This window comes from Gymnodraco acuticeps, unplaced genomic scaffold (genome assembly GCF_902827175.1).
Source record: "Gymnodraco acuticeps unplaced genomic scaffold, fGymAcu1.1, whole genome shotgun sequence".
NCBI lineage: Eukaryota > Metazoa > Chordata > Actinopteri > Perciformes > Bathydraconidae > Gymnodraco > Gymnodraco acuticeps.
In genome coordinates, this window is record NW_022990856.1 from 396,731 (window position 1) to 415,024 (window position 18,294).

Sequence of the window (18,294 nt, forward strand, 5' to 3'; positions counted from 1 at the left end):
CAATTTACTCCAGTTGTAACTAAAGTCTTATTAAAGAGTTGATAATATTTCACATCATTAATCCATATATGCAAAGTAACTAAAGGTAACAAATAAATGTAGTGGTGTAAAAGTACACGATTTACCTCTGAATTGTAGTGGAGGAGAAGTACAAAGTAGCATAACATTTAAATACTCAAGTAAAGTACAGGTATCTCAACATTTTACTTTAGTACAGTCGCCTACTTGAGTAAATCTACTTAGTCACTCCCACCTCTGCTCAAAGGTAATTCACATTTGAAACAGGCCTTCTTGCTTTGAAAAAGGGATTGCCTTACTTTAAACAGGTAATAGGTTGTCATATTTTTTTCTTTAACCAATATGTTTGTGTAGTGTTACAACAATAGCCACTTGTTTCACATATTGTGTTTGTGAGGTGTCTCCAGAAGAGGATGCAAAGGGGTCTAAACACCTTGTCTTGCAAATGACCCTTTAATCAATGACAATATTGGCGTCATATTTGCATCAGTGTTTTTATTGGTGAAGTAGTTGTAATAATGTGTCTTCTGCTGGAGGTCAGGTGACCCAATCAACAGATAGATCACACCACCCCCTGATAAAGGGAGCAACAGAGGAAATCCAGCTGTTTTCTCATTTCCTGGACTTCACCTCCCCTCCTATAGGACCCCCACCAGTCCCCGGACCCCAGTTTTGGAACCACCGGTTTTAAGCCATCCCTCTCTGCAGGCTCCATGCTACTATTGTCTGACAAGAGAGCGGGCTATTTGCAAAATAAAGGTCCTCTACTACCCCACGTCTTAGCCTCTATGTGGGCTGATGCATAGAGGCAGGCTGGGTTTCACCGTGCAGCGGGAAGGAGCGGGGTTTATCAGCGGTACTCCTGTTGTGTTTTCCCCGCGGACAGCTTCTGCTTCTCGGCGGTCGGATGCTGGAAGTCCTCCCCGATAAGAGAGCACGTAGGGCTCGCAGAGAAAAAGAAAACTGGGACGCGGAAGGAAGGAGAGACAGGGGAGCATTTTAATACCAAATCGGGACACATGTTGAGCTAACAGCCCGCTCCACCTCCCCCTTCTCCTCCCAAATGCATTTGTTGCCTCAATCGCGTTCCCGTTACTAAATCGTTAGGATATCTGCTCTCCGGATCCACGGATCTTCACTCCGGGACGATCTCGATCATGGATCTCAGTAAAATTGTAAGTGCTTAAGAACTGATTTGTTTTGTTATCTTCACCGACAGCAACAGATACACCGAGGCTTTGCATGTTTTTTGGAAGTGGGGGTGGTGTCCGAGAAGTCCTGTTGCGCACACACACACACATGGGCCGATTACATGCAAGTTATGCTCTACGCACGCAGGGACTTGTTTGACGGTTATTGCAGCTAAATTGGTCTGTGGGAAGTTTGAATTGTATTGTGACGAAGAAGACATGAATGTTTTAAAAAGCTATCCTTGAAGTGTGTCCACAGGGTCCTCGCTTAATGTGAGAACAGATTGAGTCCACTTAAATGTAGTGGAAATAGCCAGAATAAGACACTGAGATCCCAGGCTTCTCTTTACTTACACTGTACAAAGACTGGTAAACAGAGCTGGTGTAACAATCATTACTTTATCTTATGTTGTGGATGGGGCATTAATACATTAAGGTTTGCAGCTTCTGGGTCTATTTTTGGGTCCAAGAAGTGAAAATGTCTGAGATGTGCTCCTCTGTTGCCCAGAGCTTTCTTCTTTTCATGGCTCAGTGTCCAGCTGCAGGTTCATTGGAAAAAAGTTCAGCAAAGCTTATATGTGCCATGAATCTCAATTACAGGTTGTATTGATGTCCAACCTTAAAGACAGAGTGTGTCTTTGTGTTACTATCAGCGTGTTACACATATTAAAGAGACACTAGCTATGCATTTAAGGTCGAACAAGATGGTATATTGTGTAAATCACAAGTTTGACAGTAAAAAGAATACGTAGAGTTGTGTCAATGCTAAACAAGCTCGAATCTTGCGTGCATTTATCTTCCTTTTGACTCAGAGTGATGTGAATGATGCGATAGAGGCTAAAGTGTACTGGAGCAGGTGCACGTCAACCAAAGCAACAAGACTGGCCTTTCACTGCCAACATGGATGGATGGGTGTACTTTAAGTCCTTGTATAGTAGGTGTGGGGGAGGGTGTTTGATAAAAGCACACCAAGAGTTCTCTCTCCAATTCTCCTAAGCTAAAGAAAACTCTGAAAGTTGGTTTGGAAGAAAATGCTAAGTAGAAACATTCAGATTAGCTCATTGTTATAGAGGTACGGAAGCCAATCCATTTATTTTGATAACTAGAACAGCAAACTCACTCTGATCTATGAAATAAAGCTTAGCTGCCCACATGAAGTCAGTGGGGGCATGTAGTGCAGACATGGTGTAGGTGGAGTGTTGGAAAATATCTTCCTGCGGATCTTCATTCAGTTGCACTTCACTGGTTATTTGAGACGAATCTCTTGATGTTATTTGGGAAACCGTATCAGAGAATCTAACACAGTTCTTCAAAGCTGTTATCCTTGGTTGGTTTCTGACTTCTTTCCGTCGCTATGTTTTGGCTGTTTGGCATGTAGTGAGACAGGCTGGTATGAAAACAAAGTCCAAATAGATGCAGACTCTACATTCCCACGTTGTGTATACTGTAAGTCCAGAGTTGCTTGCTGAGTGGCAAACATATTAACAATCCTTTTCCTTGTAATGGCTGTGAATTGTGAGTTTTTTTGTATTGTACCACAGTAGCCACAATAGTTGAGTTAACCTGCTGTATTAAGACCTTAGGTGTACTGCACCTGTCGCATTTGGAGATGGAGTTATCTGAAAATGTAGCAGTCCAGATTTCTTACAAAACACTTCCAAGTTTCAACAATCTCTTAAGTGTCAGAAGAGAGATAAGCAGCACAGTCTGCTTTGGCACTTCTTGCCTTTTTATGCTGTTGATACTGATTGTCACATTGCTACTTTAAGCTATACATGTAAAATACTTTTTCTAAGTTTTATAAACCGACAGAGAATACATTTGAACATAATTCATATAGAATTTGCTTAACTTGAGCTGTTAGACAATATATCATAAAATGAATAGTTAATCTGAGCCTTTAATGTAGAAGTAAACAGAAATGCATAGGTTTGGCTACAATGAAGAAAAAAGGTTTATTTATAATAAATGCAATTATTAAAACATTGCAATATCAGACTTTTGTATTGTTATATTGAAACCTTTACATTTTGCATAAGCACATGTACAGAAGAGAGAGCTGTCTTATCCACGATAGACCTCCTTTCTTTTGCCTCATACCTTCAGTATAGTCTTTAATTATAAACATCCAAAGAGGTTTTTTTTTTAAACAAATTCACCAAATTGAGCTGGCAGTTGTCAGTCAGACTGCAGGACTTACAAACACTGTAAACAGTTTGTTGGCTGCACAAGTTTTCCTGTTGTGGTTTAATTGGTGCCAGATCACAACATAAGCCATCATCAAGTCTTTAGCAAAACAAACAAACTCTGTGATGTGGAAGCGTGTTCGATGCTGGGGAGTAATGAGCAAGTGGGCTGAGGAGCCTCGCTGAGCTGCACAGATGTTCCTTTTATAACGTGTCCTCATGACATCACCGGTCCTGCAGGAAGTTGAGCTTTGGAGCCAAAGCTCCTTCACACGAGGCTGCAAAAAGCCTTCCTATTAGGAGAGGCCCATAAACCTGCCACAGGGGTGTGGGCCTGAGAGTTTAATTATGCTGGAGCCCGGCCTTGTGTGTGTGTGTGTGTGTGTGTGTGTGTGTGTGTGTGTGTGTGTGTGTGTGTGTGTGTGTGTGTGGTGTGTGTGTGTGTGTGTGTGTGTGTGTGTGTGTGTGTGTGTGTGTGTGTGTGGTGTGTGGTGTGTGTGTGTGTGTGTGTGTGTGTGTGTGTGGTGTGTGTGTGTGTGGTGTGTGTGTGTGTGTGTGTGTGTGTGTGTGTGTGTGTGGTGTGTGTGTGTTGTGGTGTGTGTGTGTGTGTGTGTGTGTGTGTGTGTGTGTGTGTGTGTGTGTGTGTGTGTGTGTGTGTGTGTGATGGCAAAAATCATAATCTCGATTATTTGGGTCAATAATTGATATCTCGATTATTAAAAACAATTGTCCATTTACTTTGAAAACATCAATTTATTGAATTAAAAAAATTTGAACAGTAGGTTTTTAACAGTTGATTACCCTGAACATTAAGTATAATTCAACTGAAAAACCAAAAACAAATTATTAAAATAATTAAAAAGAAATAATAATAAAAAGAAAAATCGTTTTATTTCGATTATGTTGTTTTCATAATCGTTGCAAGCCAACATCGTAATTGCGATTAAAATACGATTAATTGAACAGCCCTAGTGTGTGTGTGTCTTTAACCAGCTGCTGCCCTGCACTGCTGCCCTCAGGAACAGAAGCCCGGTGCTCTGAGGTCACATATCCTGAAGCTCTATGTTTTCATGCCTTTTAATGGGCTCTTTAGGGACGGACTCATCCCGCTGGGCTTATCTTTATCACCAAGTGTCCTGTTATTCATGGGATGGAAGATCCTCTGTGAATTCTGTGGAAAATAAGCTGCTTCTTACTGTCTGAGAGTCACCATTGGCCCGTCAGCCCTTATGATTGTAATAAGGCTGATAGATGCTGAGGCACCATAGATGGGCAGGTTTCATTATCGCTTACCAGCAGAATTATTCATTGCAAAGCAGAATCTGTTCGCTATGTCAATATGCAGACTGCTTCACTTCCTCTTCCAATGATGCCTGTATAAAATGACCCCAGTGATTTCTAATTTCTCTTCTCACTGTGTTTTTCCCTGCGTGCATTCATGTACACAGGAAAAATAACTGCTCTAAAAAATACCACCTTTTCCACCACCCTCCTCTCCTCAGTGCCACCGGGCTCCTTTTCAAGAGGTGTCGAGTGAATGTTGTATGGGAGCGGAAGTTCACGTCAAAAGCAAAACAGAAAATGGTCTTTAAACAAGCAACACAGAAGGCTCTGTTCTTAGGAATGACCTTTGGAGTCGGGTGGAGTTACTTTTGGAACAATGTTTGGGCCCAAAACACTTTGCCATTTATCATCGAATTTTCTTAATGTGTTTTTTGTAAGAAAAAGTGCCATTGCATGTGTGTTTAAGTAAAACACACTGGCGAGGCTAGCTTTTGGTTTCAAGCATTTCTTTTTGGTTATGCATCTTGAGTCGTAAGGAGAGTTGTATTAACTTCAAGTAAACAGTTTGATAAACCGGCTCGAGATACACTTTTTGTTATATTCCATGGAATGCTCTTAACATCCCGATAGCAATGAATATCTTTTCTGAATTCTGAATATCTTCAAAGTGCTTTGACAAAAAATCCATACAAAAATTTCATCTGTGGAAGCCGTAGTACTGTAAAAAGCACGACCAATCATTTTAGCCGGCCCGGCAAAAATAACTGGATGGCCTACCTGCCTGTCAGCCTTCCATCTGTGCACAAACTTATCTCGTGCCCTCATTGGTCATGTGCGCGTTCGTGTGTGTTGGAGGAGGGGCTCTGTAAGGAAGTGGCAGATCTTTTCCGGCTGTGTATTTTCAAATTCTAGCGCACTCGAGCTGCTTTCTCCAAAATTACCTACCCCACCTTTAAAGTGCACAAACAATGTTAGCTTTAAGCAGTACTTGTTTGATCAAATAAAATACAGGTTCAATTACACACAAAATCTAAATGTATCATGAACTGGATCATATAACTAGGTTATTCTAAAAGGGATTTCTGCAATGATGAACCCACAGTCAATTATCAACGACATACACATATTAGAGACTTCATGGAGAACATAGTGGAGCATTTAGCAGCTAAAGAGCAAGGAGTTTCCCCAACGACTGATGTCTTTAAAAAGATAGGATATGGACTTGAATTCATCAAGTGACCAGAAACACGTAAGCTGAAGTTGCTCCATATCTTCTGCATCTGTAAGTAGGACACTGTTAGTAAATGCACCTATATTGACGTTATATAACCTATGTTATAAGTTGTTGTAGCCCGAATCCTGTATTTTGATAATTTAAAGTCAATAGGTTAATCAAATGAACTTAGAGGAGTTGTGTTTGTCTCCCCTGTTTTTAAATGATGTCAACTTGTTCCCAGATCTCAGCGATTACTTTGGCAGGTATATTTTTACCCATAACTGATAGCCAGAGCTACAAATGTAAGACCCAAGTTGTTATGTGTGGTGGTTTTCCTTAAAAACGACACCTGGAAGAGTCTGGCAGGGAATGTGAGAGGGTAGAAGGAATGAAGTGTTCGGCTTGACTGACTCAGGCGCTGTCTGGGTCTACTGAGCAAGGTTCCTAGCTAAGGGGGGGAGTTGAGGGACAGGGCATTTTTCAGCAGGCAGGCAGGAAATGGGCAGTGCAGGGTGTGCCAAGACAGGAAGCCTGACTGAGCGCCTGAATCCCTCCTCCCTACCACCGATCCACCACTACCACCACCCCCAGTGCGTCAGCCACAATGACCAAGCCTCCACCGCCCCACCTCAGCATTACAGGGCTGCTGCATTCACAGACAGCCATGCATGTTTCCTGTTTTCATTCCTGCCTCCCTCCCCTCACTGTATACTTGTCCCCATGTACGGTAAAGTCGCCGGAAAAGTCTCAGCAGTGTTGCCACGTACCGCCATGACGGGCCATCTTAACAACCGTTCTTTTAAGCTTAAGTCGCAAGAAAAAAAGTTCTCTGTTCCGTGGAAAGGGGAATCATTTACCAACAGATAGTGATAGAAAGTCAGAAAACAATATGAAGTACTTGTCTCTGTTAGGTTGAGTGAGTTTTCTAAGATAATTGATGGTTTTGAGACAAATATTGACGATGGAGGACTCTGCAGACTTAGGTACAAATGGTACCTGTTTTGTCCCATCTTTTTGGGCAGTGTGGGTAAAACCATAAATCAACTTGTTAAAAAGTGACCATCACCATTTGTCAATGGCCAACCCGAAAAAAATAGCTTTTAACCAAAAACATATTGAATTGACATGCATCTTAATTAGACAAAAACAGCAGCTTCTCGCAATTGCGATGCTGGTACTAGTGAATGTTTACCAAAGTAGTTGCTCATTCATTTTCTGTAAACTGTTTAATCGATGGATGGACTAATCATTTCAGGTCTGAAAGTCTGAATCAGAAAACCTGAATATAAATCAAGGGAAGGAAATACTGCAAAGAACTTTGGAGAAACATGTATTAAGAGTAGTACCTAACCCATGACTGTTAAATAGGTGCATAGGACATAGAGTTTTGTCTTTCTTTATAAGAGCATTGAAACAAGTCAGTCAGAAATATGACTAACATGTGAAGCTAAAACTACAGCAAATTCTATCATGGGTGCTCCCTTCTTTGTGTCCTCCTCCCTCCGAATCGAAATAACTGGGGTCATATAATCATAGTACTGTAACTCAGATCAGGGTCATACAAGGCCTCTCTGACCATGAGAATTTAAATCTGAGAACAAGTGTTTCCAAATGTACCCCTCTTTAATTTAGCCCTTTAGTGGTTTTCCATAGTTATTTCCTATGATTGCACACTACTGGCCGCGGGGTTGTCTCATCATTAATGTTGATATGAAATGTGCCACAGTAAAGACAAAAATAACCAGGAGACGGTCTTTTCTCTGCTACCGTCATGGAGTGACTGTCCAATGACTCAATGACATATCCCCAGGACACAACTGCCGTGGCCTTCATTAATCCAAAGCTCTCGCAAACCTGTCAGAAGATTCTGGGAGGGCAAGTGAGTCGATGAGCGAGCGCTGTTTGATTTAGCAGGCAGAAGATGCTTCCTCTCCCTGGGCTCTGTGCACTGACCCTTCAGCGGACACAGCCAGGCTACCATCAGCATATCAATGCCCTGCCTTCTACACAAGGGCCGATTGGGGCTTGCCAGGCTTAATTTAACAAACTTTCAACGCTGTATCAATAACACTTTGTTTGTAATCAAAGCTGTGGCAACAAAGAAATGTTTCTCTAGAAACAAAGATGCAATTAGGAGATTTGTGTCCAGATGGGGATTTATAGATTGAATCCTTATTATATCTCTTGGGGATTGTACTTCAAGCAAGGGAAGTTATGGATGAGGGTGGATGTTAAGGAGGAAAGGAGTTGAGGTTTCTGTCCACATTGACCTATTTAAGGAGGACTCCATCAGGGCAAATGTTTGCTCTTCATCCTCTATCACTCTGTCAGCTGTTCTTTGTGGCCGCACTGCGAGGAGCTAGCAGGTCGTTGATGCATCGATGCCAGCAGCGAACGCCAGGAGTCCCAGGCAGCTGGCACTCTCATTCAACCCACAAAGTACAAAGTCTCACTGTGGGCTAATTGGGTCATCCTCATGTGGGAACTAGTTGCACTGGGAGATTTTTCCATCATCCCTTGGGATCGGGCGACTGTGGCTGCGAGGGAGTGTGGTCGTCTTCGAACCAGAAGGTTGTGGCTTCGATCCCATAATGTGCAGTCAACATGTCAATGTAACCTTGGGCAATATACTTAACTCTGAATGTGTGTGTGTGATGGTGTGAATCCTAGAGCACTGCTTTGTATGAATGACTTGTGAACGGGTGAATGACTCGTAGTATGTACGAGCTTTAAGGGGTCGAAAAGACCCGATAAAGCGCTATATAAGTGTGGTCCATTTACCATCCCTTGAATTTTGCGTGAGAGGAAACTGTAAGAAAATAAAATGTTATGTGAAAGTTATTACATTAACAATCAAATACTTTGAAACCTATCGTAACCCTTGATGAAATACGCGATGTCATTTTTGTTGACAGTTTAACCAGGGCTGTGACAGGAAATTACACAATAATTACTATTTTGCTTATGCGAGAACAGAAGCCCCTAGCCCTTACGTGTAATTGGTTCATCAGCTGGGAAGACGAGATAAGAAAGGAAATGCAAATGTATGATTTCTGCTGACAAACTTCGAACTCTTAAACAGGATGTAACGTCTTAAAAAGCAGATGCTCAAATTGACCACTGTGACCTTCCCCTTGTGGTGTTGATCAGGGGAAACAGACTGTAGGTTTGACCGCAGTCTTTCTTCTGCACAGCCTGGACAGTGAAACCCCTGCTGGGTTTGACCTTTACATTACTCACACACACACACACACACTCACACACACACGGCTCTTGGTCGTGTGCAACAGGACAGGTGCTACACTTGTAGCTCCGGTGCTCATGTTTAATCAACATCATGCATGTTTAATGACGGAGGGGAAGCGTGGTCAGTCAGCCGTGTTTACAGCACACACTGCGGTGTCTCCTCTTCATCAGCAGGCCTGCAAGCCGATTACAGGCGTGTGCATGATGTTTAATAATGTCATCCTGCCCTCTCTCACTTTGCTTTAGTGAACCACTGCTGTGACTTAGAATTCTTCTCATTCATATATTAGATTTCTGAGGACATGAAACTTGTTTGTGTGGAGGATGCAGTCTATTGTCTGCTGTTACATTCCTCCTCTTCTTTCCTTAATCTGTGCCTCCTTCCCTTCCCAATGATCCTGGTTGCTCCTCCTCCTCCTCCTCCTCCTCCTCCTCCTCCTCCTCCTCCTCCTCCTCCTCCTCCCCTGACAGCTCACATACTGGAAGAGAAGGAGCATACGCAGGACATCTGTGGGATGTGAGATTATGAAACAGGCCTCCGGTCCTCTGTTGACCCCGGTCACCGCACTCAGGGGTCCATGATTACCATGCAAAGCATAGTGAAAAAAATGCATGTTTGACTCTTTTTTCTTTCTTGACTTCAGCATTTTTTAGATGTATGGTGTTCTTTGACTGAGTTTCCTCTCATGTGCAACGTGATATGTCATCCAGATGCCGCTTCAGAACACCTTGTTTTGAAAAGCATCTGAAACGGCTTAAACAATGTTGGCCTGGAATATTTTTCACATGTATTTCATCCCTGAGCTTTTCTGTTCTGCTGCCTAGCACAACTTCTATTGGACTTAAAAAAAACAACAAGACCAAGTACAGCAAGCTTTACTGCTCTATGGGTGGCAGTGGTAGTCTGCCGGACAACGCACCACTCGGGTCCAGAGTAAAATAACTCAACCGCTATTGGATTAATTGGCATGGAATAATTAATGGGATTAATGAAATAACTTTTAATCCAGTACTTGCATAGGTTTGGAAGTTGTGTTTGATATCAAAATGACTTGACAACTATTTGATAGATTACCATTACATTAGTGGATGTATCCTCTTGGGGAGTTATTTTACGTGTGAAATTAAGTTCTATGAAGCCATTTGAGTCTCCATTGGAAGCTGAGTGAAGCCTAGTAAATTGCCTTGATTTGGTGTCACTTGAGTCAGTGTTTGTTGGGGCTGTAGACTACAATTTGGTCTTTAAAAATCTGGAAGTGTGGAGTTATAAAGGAGTGAACTCACATTAGCTCTGGGCTCAATTAGCCGCTAAAAGTATAACACACCTGAATCTCCAAAAAAAATGGTAGTAGAATTGCATTATGGGTCATGCAGTCAGTGGCCTAAAGGTTTTAGCAAGGCAATAATGTGTAGAATAAAAAGAAAAAAACATATCTCTGCCTTAAAAGGTTAAATAAGTTCAGTACTGTTTTATACTTGTTATCTAGTGCCATCATTGCATCAGAACTTTGATTTATGACCAAATGCCTGCCAAATGACATTGCCATAGGGAACAAATAGTACATTCTCAAAAATCTGCTAGCTTAAGCCTTTTTTTAATGGCATACCAGACAGTTTTCTCTATCAAAATAAACTCCACCTTTTAATAAAAAGACCTTAGTTGTAACTAAAACACTAATCACTAATGCTCAATGATGGTAATCCTTGTCATATCTTCCAACTCTGCAGCAGGTAAACACATCCATCAGAACTACTGATGTTGTATTTCATCCTGTAGATATCAAACACTACTACCACTGCTTTCTAATCTCATGACTCCTTAACTATGGGATTCGTATAACTCAAGAGTGTTGAGTATTTCTGTAAGCCGAGTTGGATGCTACTTTAATTTGAGCTAAAGTTGGAAGAAGTTCATTTTTAGCCTGGCCAACATTCCTCAGTAGATTTCACAGCAGAGACAGATACTCCCCTGATCATCCACACGTGGGTATCTGCCGTTTAGTCGGCCTGCATACAGTCTTAACCCGTTCCTCTTAAATGTAAATGTAGGCTTCTGAATTGGACATGGCTCTGGTTGTGATTCCATAGACACAATTTACATGATTCATTATATTCTTCTGTTTTATGACACCAAATCCAAAAATAAAGTCAAAATGCGACCCCCCCCTTCCTCTAACATACACTTAACATGTTAGGCTAATTTAAGGTAGTGAGTGTGTTCTGCAGGTAAAGAGACAGATGTTTGCTTCATCCTCAAAAGCAGAGAGGAGCTCGAGCCTCTCAGCTGATGCCTTGAATACTAACTCTGCAGAAAATAGGTCAAACACCCTTATCCAAAAGACGTTGCTCTTCTAGTTCCCCAGGTGGTTATTAAAGGAAAGAGCTACTTTCTAAAAAGAGGAAGGGTGGTTTTAAGTGAAACTCTCTACGAATATTTTCCTGTATTTGCTGTGGAAATATCTGCTGACTGATTTGTGTTCTCCATTTCTCTCCTCTGTTCTCCTCTGCCCTTCCTTTCCTTCTCCTCTTCCCAGGCTGTCAGCATCAATAAGGCCATCAACACACAGGAGGTCGCTGTCAAAGAGAAGCATGCCAGGAATATCCTTACATTGTCAATGTGTGGGTTTTTGAGGAGAAGAAGTGTGTTTACTCTGATTTCCTTGTGTGTGTTTGTCTGTGTGTGGAGCTGTTGCTTTGAGGGTAACGTTTGTGCAAGATCAAAACAACAAACTTGGTGTAGCCTCGTCATCTGCATGTGGCCCTGATGCAGAGCTAATTTTGAGCTCTCAGACAGAGGGGAGTTCTGTTTAGAGGCTGCAGAGCCCCAGGGAGAGGAGAAACCTAATACAGAGGTTCATTATTTTAGTTTTATGACTTCAAAAAATAGATTCAGTAAAAAATTAAGTGTGTATTTTCATAATTAAAACATGCAATTTGGCTTTTATAAGACACACTCTGCAGTGCAAACCCTTTTAATCATATTTTTAATGAGGAAAGTAGACCATTATGCACTTTATTTTTACCCTTCAAAAGCATTGTCTGAGCTGTCAACATAGAAACTTTGTTTAAACTGGTGATTGGTGTCTTAGAGAAGCAACCACTTTTAAACAAGAAATTCCAGTAAAAATAATGTAATACTTATTGTTAAAACATGTATTTTATGTATATGGGTTGGTCAAGATTTTTAAAAAGTAATAATGATATAGATATTTCAGTTTATCAGAGTGACATTCCTAGCCAATGTAAATGTCCCCTCTGTGGGACTAATAAACATATTCTGATTCAGATTCTGAAGGAGGCAGAGAAATACAAAATGACAAGATGATAAAATGTAACGTTTAATTTCACGGCTCACCAGCCAAATTAATGGCCCACAAAATAATTCACTGTGATCCTTGACCGGCCCCGGCACCCTGCATCTTGGGGACCCATCATGAGAAAGGGGCCCACACTTTCTGGGCAGCGGTCAACCGGCTGCCCCTCTCCAGCAATGCCGTGCTCTGCTGGAAGTTCTGCCACGTCTTCCACAAGCTGCTGCGAGACGGCCATCCCAGCGTACGTACAGATGACAAAGCTTTACCATTTCCACTCGTACACTCCTAACAGATCTGATCTCCTCTCTGTCTCTTGTGTTAACTACAGATCATTTTCCTCATGATTCATCATTTAGTTAAAATCACACCACATGTACATTCAGTTCATTATAACTGATAACGAGTCCTGTTTTTTTAACAAATGTTCCGGTCTCCTCTGCTGTCCCTGCAGGTGATAAAGGACTCCATGAGGAACAAGGCTGATCTAACTGATATGAGCCGGATGTGGGTAAGGACACAGAGAACATTATACAAATCACATCACGCAGTCACACTGAGGAGGATCTTATGCTATAGTTGATCTTCTCTTCTGTGGACTCTGAAACTGATTGTGTCTTGTCAAAGGATGTCGATATTTAGAAACACATTACATCAATATCATTAATAATGCTAAGGCCACCAGTGCTATATAGGCAGCATATCATTGTTGTTTCTAAACCAGCCCCTGTAATGAATCAGCGACTAAAATGAATGTCAACTTGATCCTCTCCGTGTCGGGGGATTGGAGTGTAGACATAAGGATAATTGTTAAAAGAAGCTTGTACAGAGCAGAATTACTCTACAACCCTCCACTGTCCGTGTTACAGCCATCAGATTACATGATGTGTTTCTCATCAGCCTAATGCTGTCTGAGTGACAGACATTGTAGCCTCTGATGAACAAAGCCATGTAAAAACATGCCAAGTGTGACAGTCAGAGCTCACAACACAATGCCTGCCAGCTACATGATTTGACTAATAGACAGTAGTAGTATGAGATAGACTGTTAGCTTCTCTGTGGGAAATCTCTTATACCACCTGTTGTTAATTACATAACAGTATATAGTTATGTGAAGGGGTTAACATATATTACGATTTGCTTACTTGTGTAACTTGTGTTATACTAGCAATACTATAATGTTGATTTCATGTATCATTGAGAAAATAAAGTAGCCTAGCTTGAGCTAATGAGTGCATTCATTTACAAGTATACAATCTTTAGGCCAAGAAAATAATATAAATACTGTGTGTGTAACCGTCTGTACCTACACATGAGCTACAAATTGAACTTGGTTTCGATATAACCTTCACCGGACGTTATGTGAGGGCCTGCTCTGCATTCCTGGGTGTTTTTCTATTACTCATTTTTTGCTGAAGTCACTAGGCAGGAGGATACAGGAAGTTTGGCCGCTGTGATCGGGGTTGTGGCCTCTCTTTTCCTCTTGTGTCATCACCACCCACACTCTCAGGCTCAAGGAAAAAGGAAGTGAAAAAGCAATTGGCCAAATGGCTGCTCGTATCAACTTTGTCCACACTCTGTGACCAGGCACATTTTCACACATGGTGAACTAAACAGAGATTTTAAATCGGTTTGGCAGCAGGAAGGGAGAATATGTTGGCTGTTGTGGTGTAACTCAGCTCCACAGTCTTTGCCCACATATGTATTTTGTGTGCCACAACGGGTTTTTTCAAAACTAAAAATGAACGCTCTTTAAGTTTCCTTTAACCAGCAATCCTGCAAATCCTCCTGGAGGAGAACATTTGTTGTTATACCTTTGATCATGTCTCTCTTTATCTTCATGTCCCTTATCTCCCCCCCTCTCTCTCCCCCCAGGGTCACCTGAGTGAAGGCTATGGGAAGCTGTGCAGCATCTACCTCAAACTGCTCATCACCAAAATGGAGTTCCACATCAAAGTGAGTCGGCCTGGCCTATAAAAATCCAGCGCCAGTCTCCCTCATCACTCATTATCTTTGTCTCAGACTCTCTTTTTAGTGCCAGCGTGTCTCTGCGGGTGGGAAAGCCTTTTACAGCAAATTCTGTCTTTAACACTAATGGCGTCTCAAGAATCTGTAATGAAGCCTTTTTATGAGACATCAGAGGAGAGCGGTGCTGGAAGGCAGAGTCAGTGCTATATCAGGAAGATATGGCTAATCTTTGAGGGTTGTCTTAGAGGGCAATTTGACATGAAGTAACATGGCAGTCAAAGGAGAAACACATGCGTCAGCCTGCAGATCTGTAAGCCTCACTCTGCTGAGCTCACAGAGAAGGAAATGCTAATTCTCTAGTCACACACTAGATCAGGGGTTTCAAACTCAATTTCATCACGGGCCACATTCGCATTATGGTTGCACTCAAAGGGCCGGTTGTAACTTTAAGACTATATAAAAATACATATATAAAAATTTAATATATATATAAAATAATGTATTATATTACATTATTGCCTCTGCATTGGATTATTATCGGATAGGGTAATAACTTCATAATTAACTACGTCTGAAAGCAGAAGTCTAGCAAATAATTGCAAGTCTTTTCAGTAAGAATGTCACAATGATTTAAAAGAAAAGCCAAATTCTGGGGAAAAAGGCAAATTCTGAGAAAAAAGTAAAATTTGAGATGCATTGTGCTCCATGTATGGGCAACAAGCTTCTGTAAAGCGGCATGTAGCCGTATAATAAACATATCATATGTTTTGCAAGCTGTTGTGGGGCCACATAAAATGAAGTCGCGGGCCGGATTTGGCCCCCGGGCCTTGAGTTTGACACCCCTGCACTAGATAAAGGTCAATTAATCAACAATCAGCTCCTGTAAGCGCAGTCTTTTATTAACTTTATAAAGCAAAGAGCTGGTAGAATAATATCTACCGTACTTAAATCATTTTTATTTGCTAGATAATCACTTTCTACAATATAAAATGTGTATTGCAAAACATATGGTGCATCTAGCACTATTTTCTAATCTGAAAAGTGTGTTATGTGAAGCGATGAGGATTTGTTGTCTCTTTTGAGTCCTCACATTAAACATAATATATTTCAGATAAAGAGTAACCAGAACGGTTTTCACTGATTTCAGTGCTGCTGTTTGATCCAGCATCAAAACCTTTTTGAATCAGAGCCAGGTTTCTTGTTTTGATTGGCTTCAACTAGTGAGTTAAAATCCAAAGTCCAAACAAAACATTTACCTCAGATTTTCACAGCGTTTCATTCTGGAAACTTACCAAACAGTGGAAAGGAACTATTCAGATAATTTACATAAAGCAACAAATATCTTGTTATACGAAAAATGGATCACATGATTATGTATGTCACATAACACGAGTGATGAAGCCACACAGAATCATCACCTGACTCTACAGCTTTACTTTTGAGCTATTTCTTTTGATTTTCTGGCCTACAACTTTACTGATTTGTTTTTTTCTTTTTCTCGCCACTCATCTAAAAACACACACTGTACACTCCCTGCTGGGCAGCTGAAGAGCCATATTATTTTCTGAGTAGTAGAGACCAAAACTATAGTAAAAAGAAAGTTCCTTTGATACATATCAGATGTAAAGGAAATATTTAAATAAAGAAATGTTTTAATGATTATGAAAGGGGAGGGTAGTGTGGGAGAGCATAATAGGGCCTCTTTAAACATGTATTCTGCCTGTACATTTTCATGTGTTTGTAAAGATGGGCGTCTAAACCTCCTCCTGTTGTCTTCTCTTTCAGAACCCTCGTTTCCCTGGCAACCTGCAGATGTCGAACAGACAGCTGGACGAGGCGGGAGAAAACGACGTTAACAACTTGTGAGTGTGGCCTGCTGCTGCTTCGCCTGGCGTTGTTGTTGTTGTTGTTGTTGTTATTATTATTGCAGGCCAGACCACAACATCCAGATATGAATAAGTTTCACTGTTGACCAAAGTCTGAAAGGAAATGTAATTGATTGAATAAATGAATCATAATGCACCACACAGCCACAATAACTAATTCATCGCGATATTTGTAGGTGTTGTTGAGCAGAAGTTAGAAGAAAAACTGTTTAGAAATTCAAGTGGTCAACAAAGTTTTGATTTGTAATTAGTTTTAATCATCACAAGGCTTAGAATAAGGAGATTAAATTAAAGAAATGGCAAGGAAAAGCTTAATTTAATTATTTTCTTAATTGGTTCTGCATTTGTTAGTCTCCCTACAAGAAGTGTGGTTATTTGGCTGCTCCCTGCTTTCATATCGCCCATGCCATGGTCCCTGAACTTTATGGCTTCTCACTCTTTAAAAAAAAGCTAATGTCCCCCAGCAACCGCTCATAGGTTAGTTATTAGAGATGTGAGCGGTTCAAACAAGAAATAGTTTTACCTTCTGTAGTTGCTATATTCTAAAAGGTTCAGACGCTTAAAAAAAAGTATATAATGCTTAGCCATAATGTCAGTACTATACATTTTCAGGTGTGCATTATGCATTGTTTTGGCGATTGTACTCAGCTCTGGAGGAGAACACTCACAAAAATCCAAAGAAACACAATCTGTTGTTGTTGTTTGTTTTGTCATGCTCGTGACTGGGGCTGCACAATATAGAAAATATGCAATTAGCTTTTTGAACATAGCAATTAGGATAAAACCTGCAAGAAATAAACAGATATTAAACTGTTCTCTGATCAAATGTTCTGCTGATTATAGAATACTTGCATATTGCTTGATGAATAAAAGATTTTTTAAGTGCAGTAATATAGGTAAATAACGTAGTCCTTAGCTATACGTTTAGTTGAAATCGTCATTGTGCAGCCTTTCTTTGACCATCAGTTGTGTGAGACGGGATATAAATCAATCTGAAAGCACCTTTTTACACTCCTTGATCGGACTCACTTGGACACATAAAACATGTTTGTTTGCTGAAATCGTGTAAAAGCACTCATCTCTCTTTTTTCCATGTCTCCCCTCGTCCAGCTTCCAGTTGACGGTGGAGATGCTTGACTACCTGGAGTGCCAGCTCAATCTCTTCCTGGGCGGTAAGCTATTCTGGTCTGGCTGTGTGCTCTCTGCTACCAGCTGTGCTTATCTGAGCACACACAAACACACAGACTGATGACACACAGGAAGACCGTCTGACTGATAGGTGTACTGGGCACAGAAATAGACGCTGACAGCTATTAGTGGTTACAGATAATAGACTGTTGCTCTGCTGTTTTCTGTCTGAGTCATCCTGGATTTATGTCTCTTAAAGTATGGGACGGGGCTAAAAATAGACAGTTAGGATGTAACCAGGAGCTCAGAAGAAAATGTGGGAAAGCTGTGCACTCCCATGGGAAATGATTTGTTCTATGTATGAAGCCTGTAATTTAGCGTCCTGAGGTTGATGTTATCTCCCAGTCCTCCTTCTATATCTAGAATATTAAAATATCACATTATAGTCTGTCACCTCACACCCAAATCTCAAAGCCCTCGTCAGCTTCCTCTTCTGGACTGGTGTATTTTAAAAGCATAACGTCATCTGAGGGTAGAGAGGCCAGGCCAGAAGTGTGTGTGTGTGTGTGTGTGTGTGTGTGTGTGTGTGTGTGTGTGTGTGTGTGTGTGTGTGTGTGTGTGTGTGTGTGTGTGTGTGTGTGTGTGTGTGTGTGTGTGTGTGTGTGTGTGTGGTGTGTGTGTGTGTGTGTGTGTGTGTGTGTGTGTGTGTGTGTGTGTGTGTGTGTGTGTGTGTGTGTGTGTGTGTGTGTGTGTGTGTGTGTGTGTGTGTGTGTGTGTGTGTGTGTGTGTGTGTGTGTGTGTGTGTGTGTGTGTGTGTGTGTGTGTGTGTGTGTGTGTGTGTGTGTGTGTGTGTGTGTGTGT

The 18,294-nt window shown here is 41.2% G+C and overlaps 1 protein-coding gene across 3 annotated transcripts in view; it reads left to right on the forward strand.

The window, feature by feature from the left end:
- Positions 1–18,294, forward strand: part of hip1 (huntingtin interacting protein 1) — a 51,542-nt gene that overhangs the window by 11,313 nt on the left and 21,935 nt on the right. For 2 of the 3 annotated variants that reach the window (XM_034233194.1, XM_034233195.1), the window contains exons 2-7: positions 11,675–11,738; positions 12,553–12,695; positions 12,906–12,962; positions 14,327–14,407; positions 16,205–16,281; positions 17,416–17,477. In XM_034233194.1, the coding sequence (XP_034089085.1) occupies positions 11,675–11,738; positions 12,553–12,695; positions 12,906–12,962; positions 14,327–14,407; positions 16,205–16,281; positions 17,416–17,477 (484 nt within the window). Of the gene's footprint in view, positions 1–660; positions 1,194–11,674; positions 11,739–12,552; positions 12,696–12,905; positions 12,963–14,326; positions 14,408–16,204; positions 16,282–17,415; positions 17,478–18,294 lie in introns of those variants that run through there. The other variant, XM_034233196.1, reaches the window with a different exon arrangement.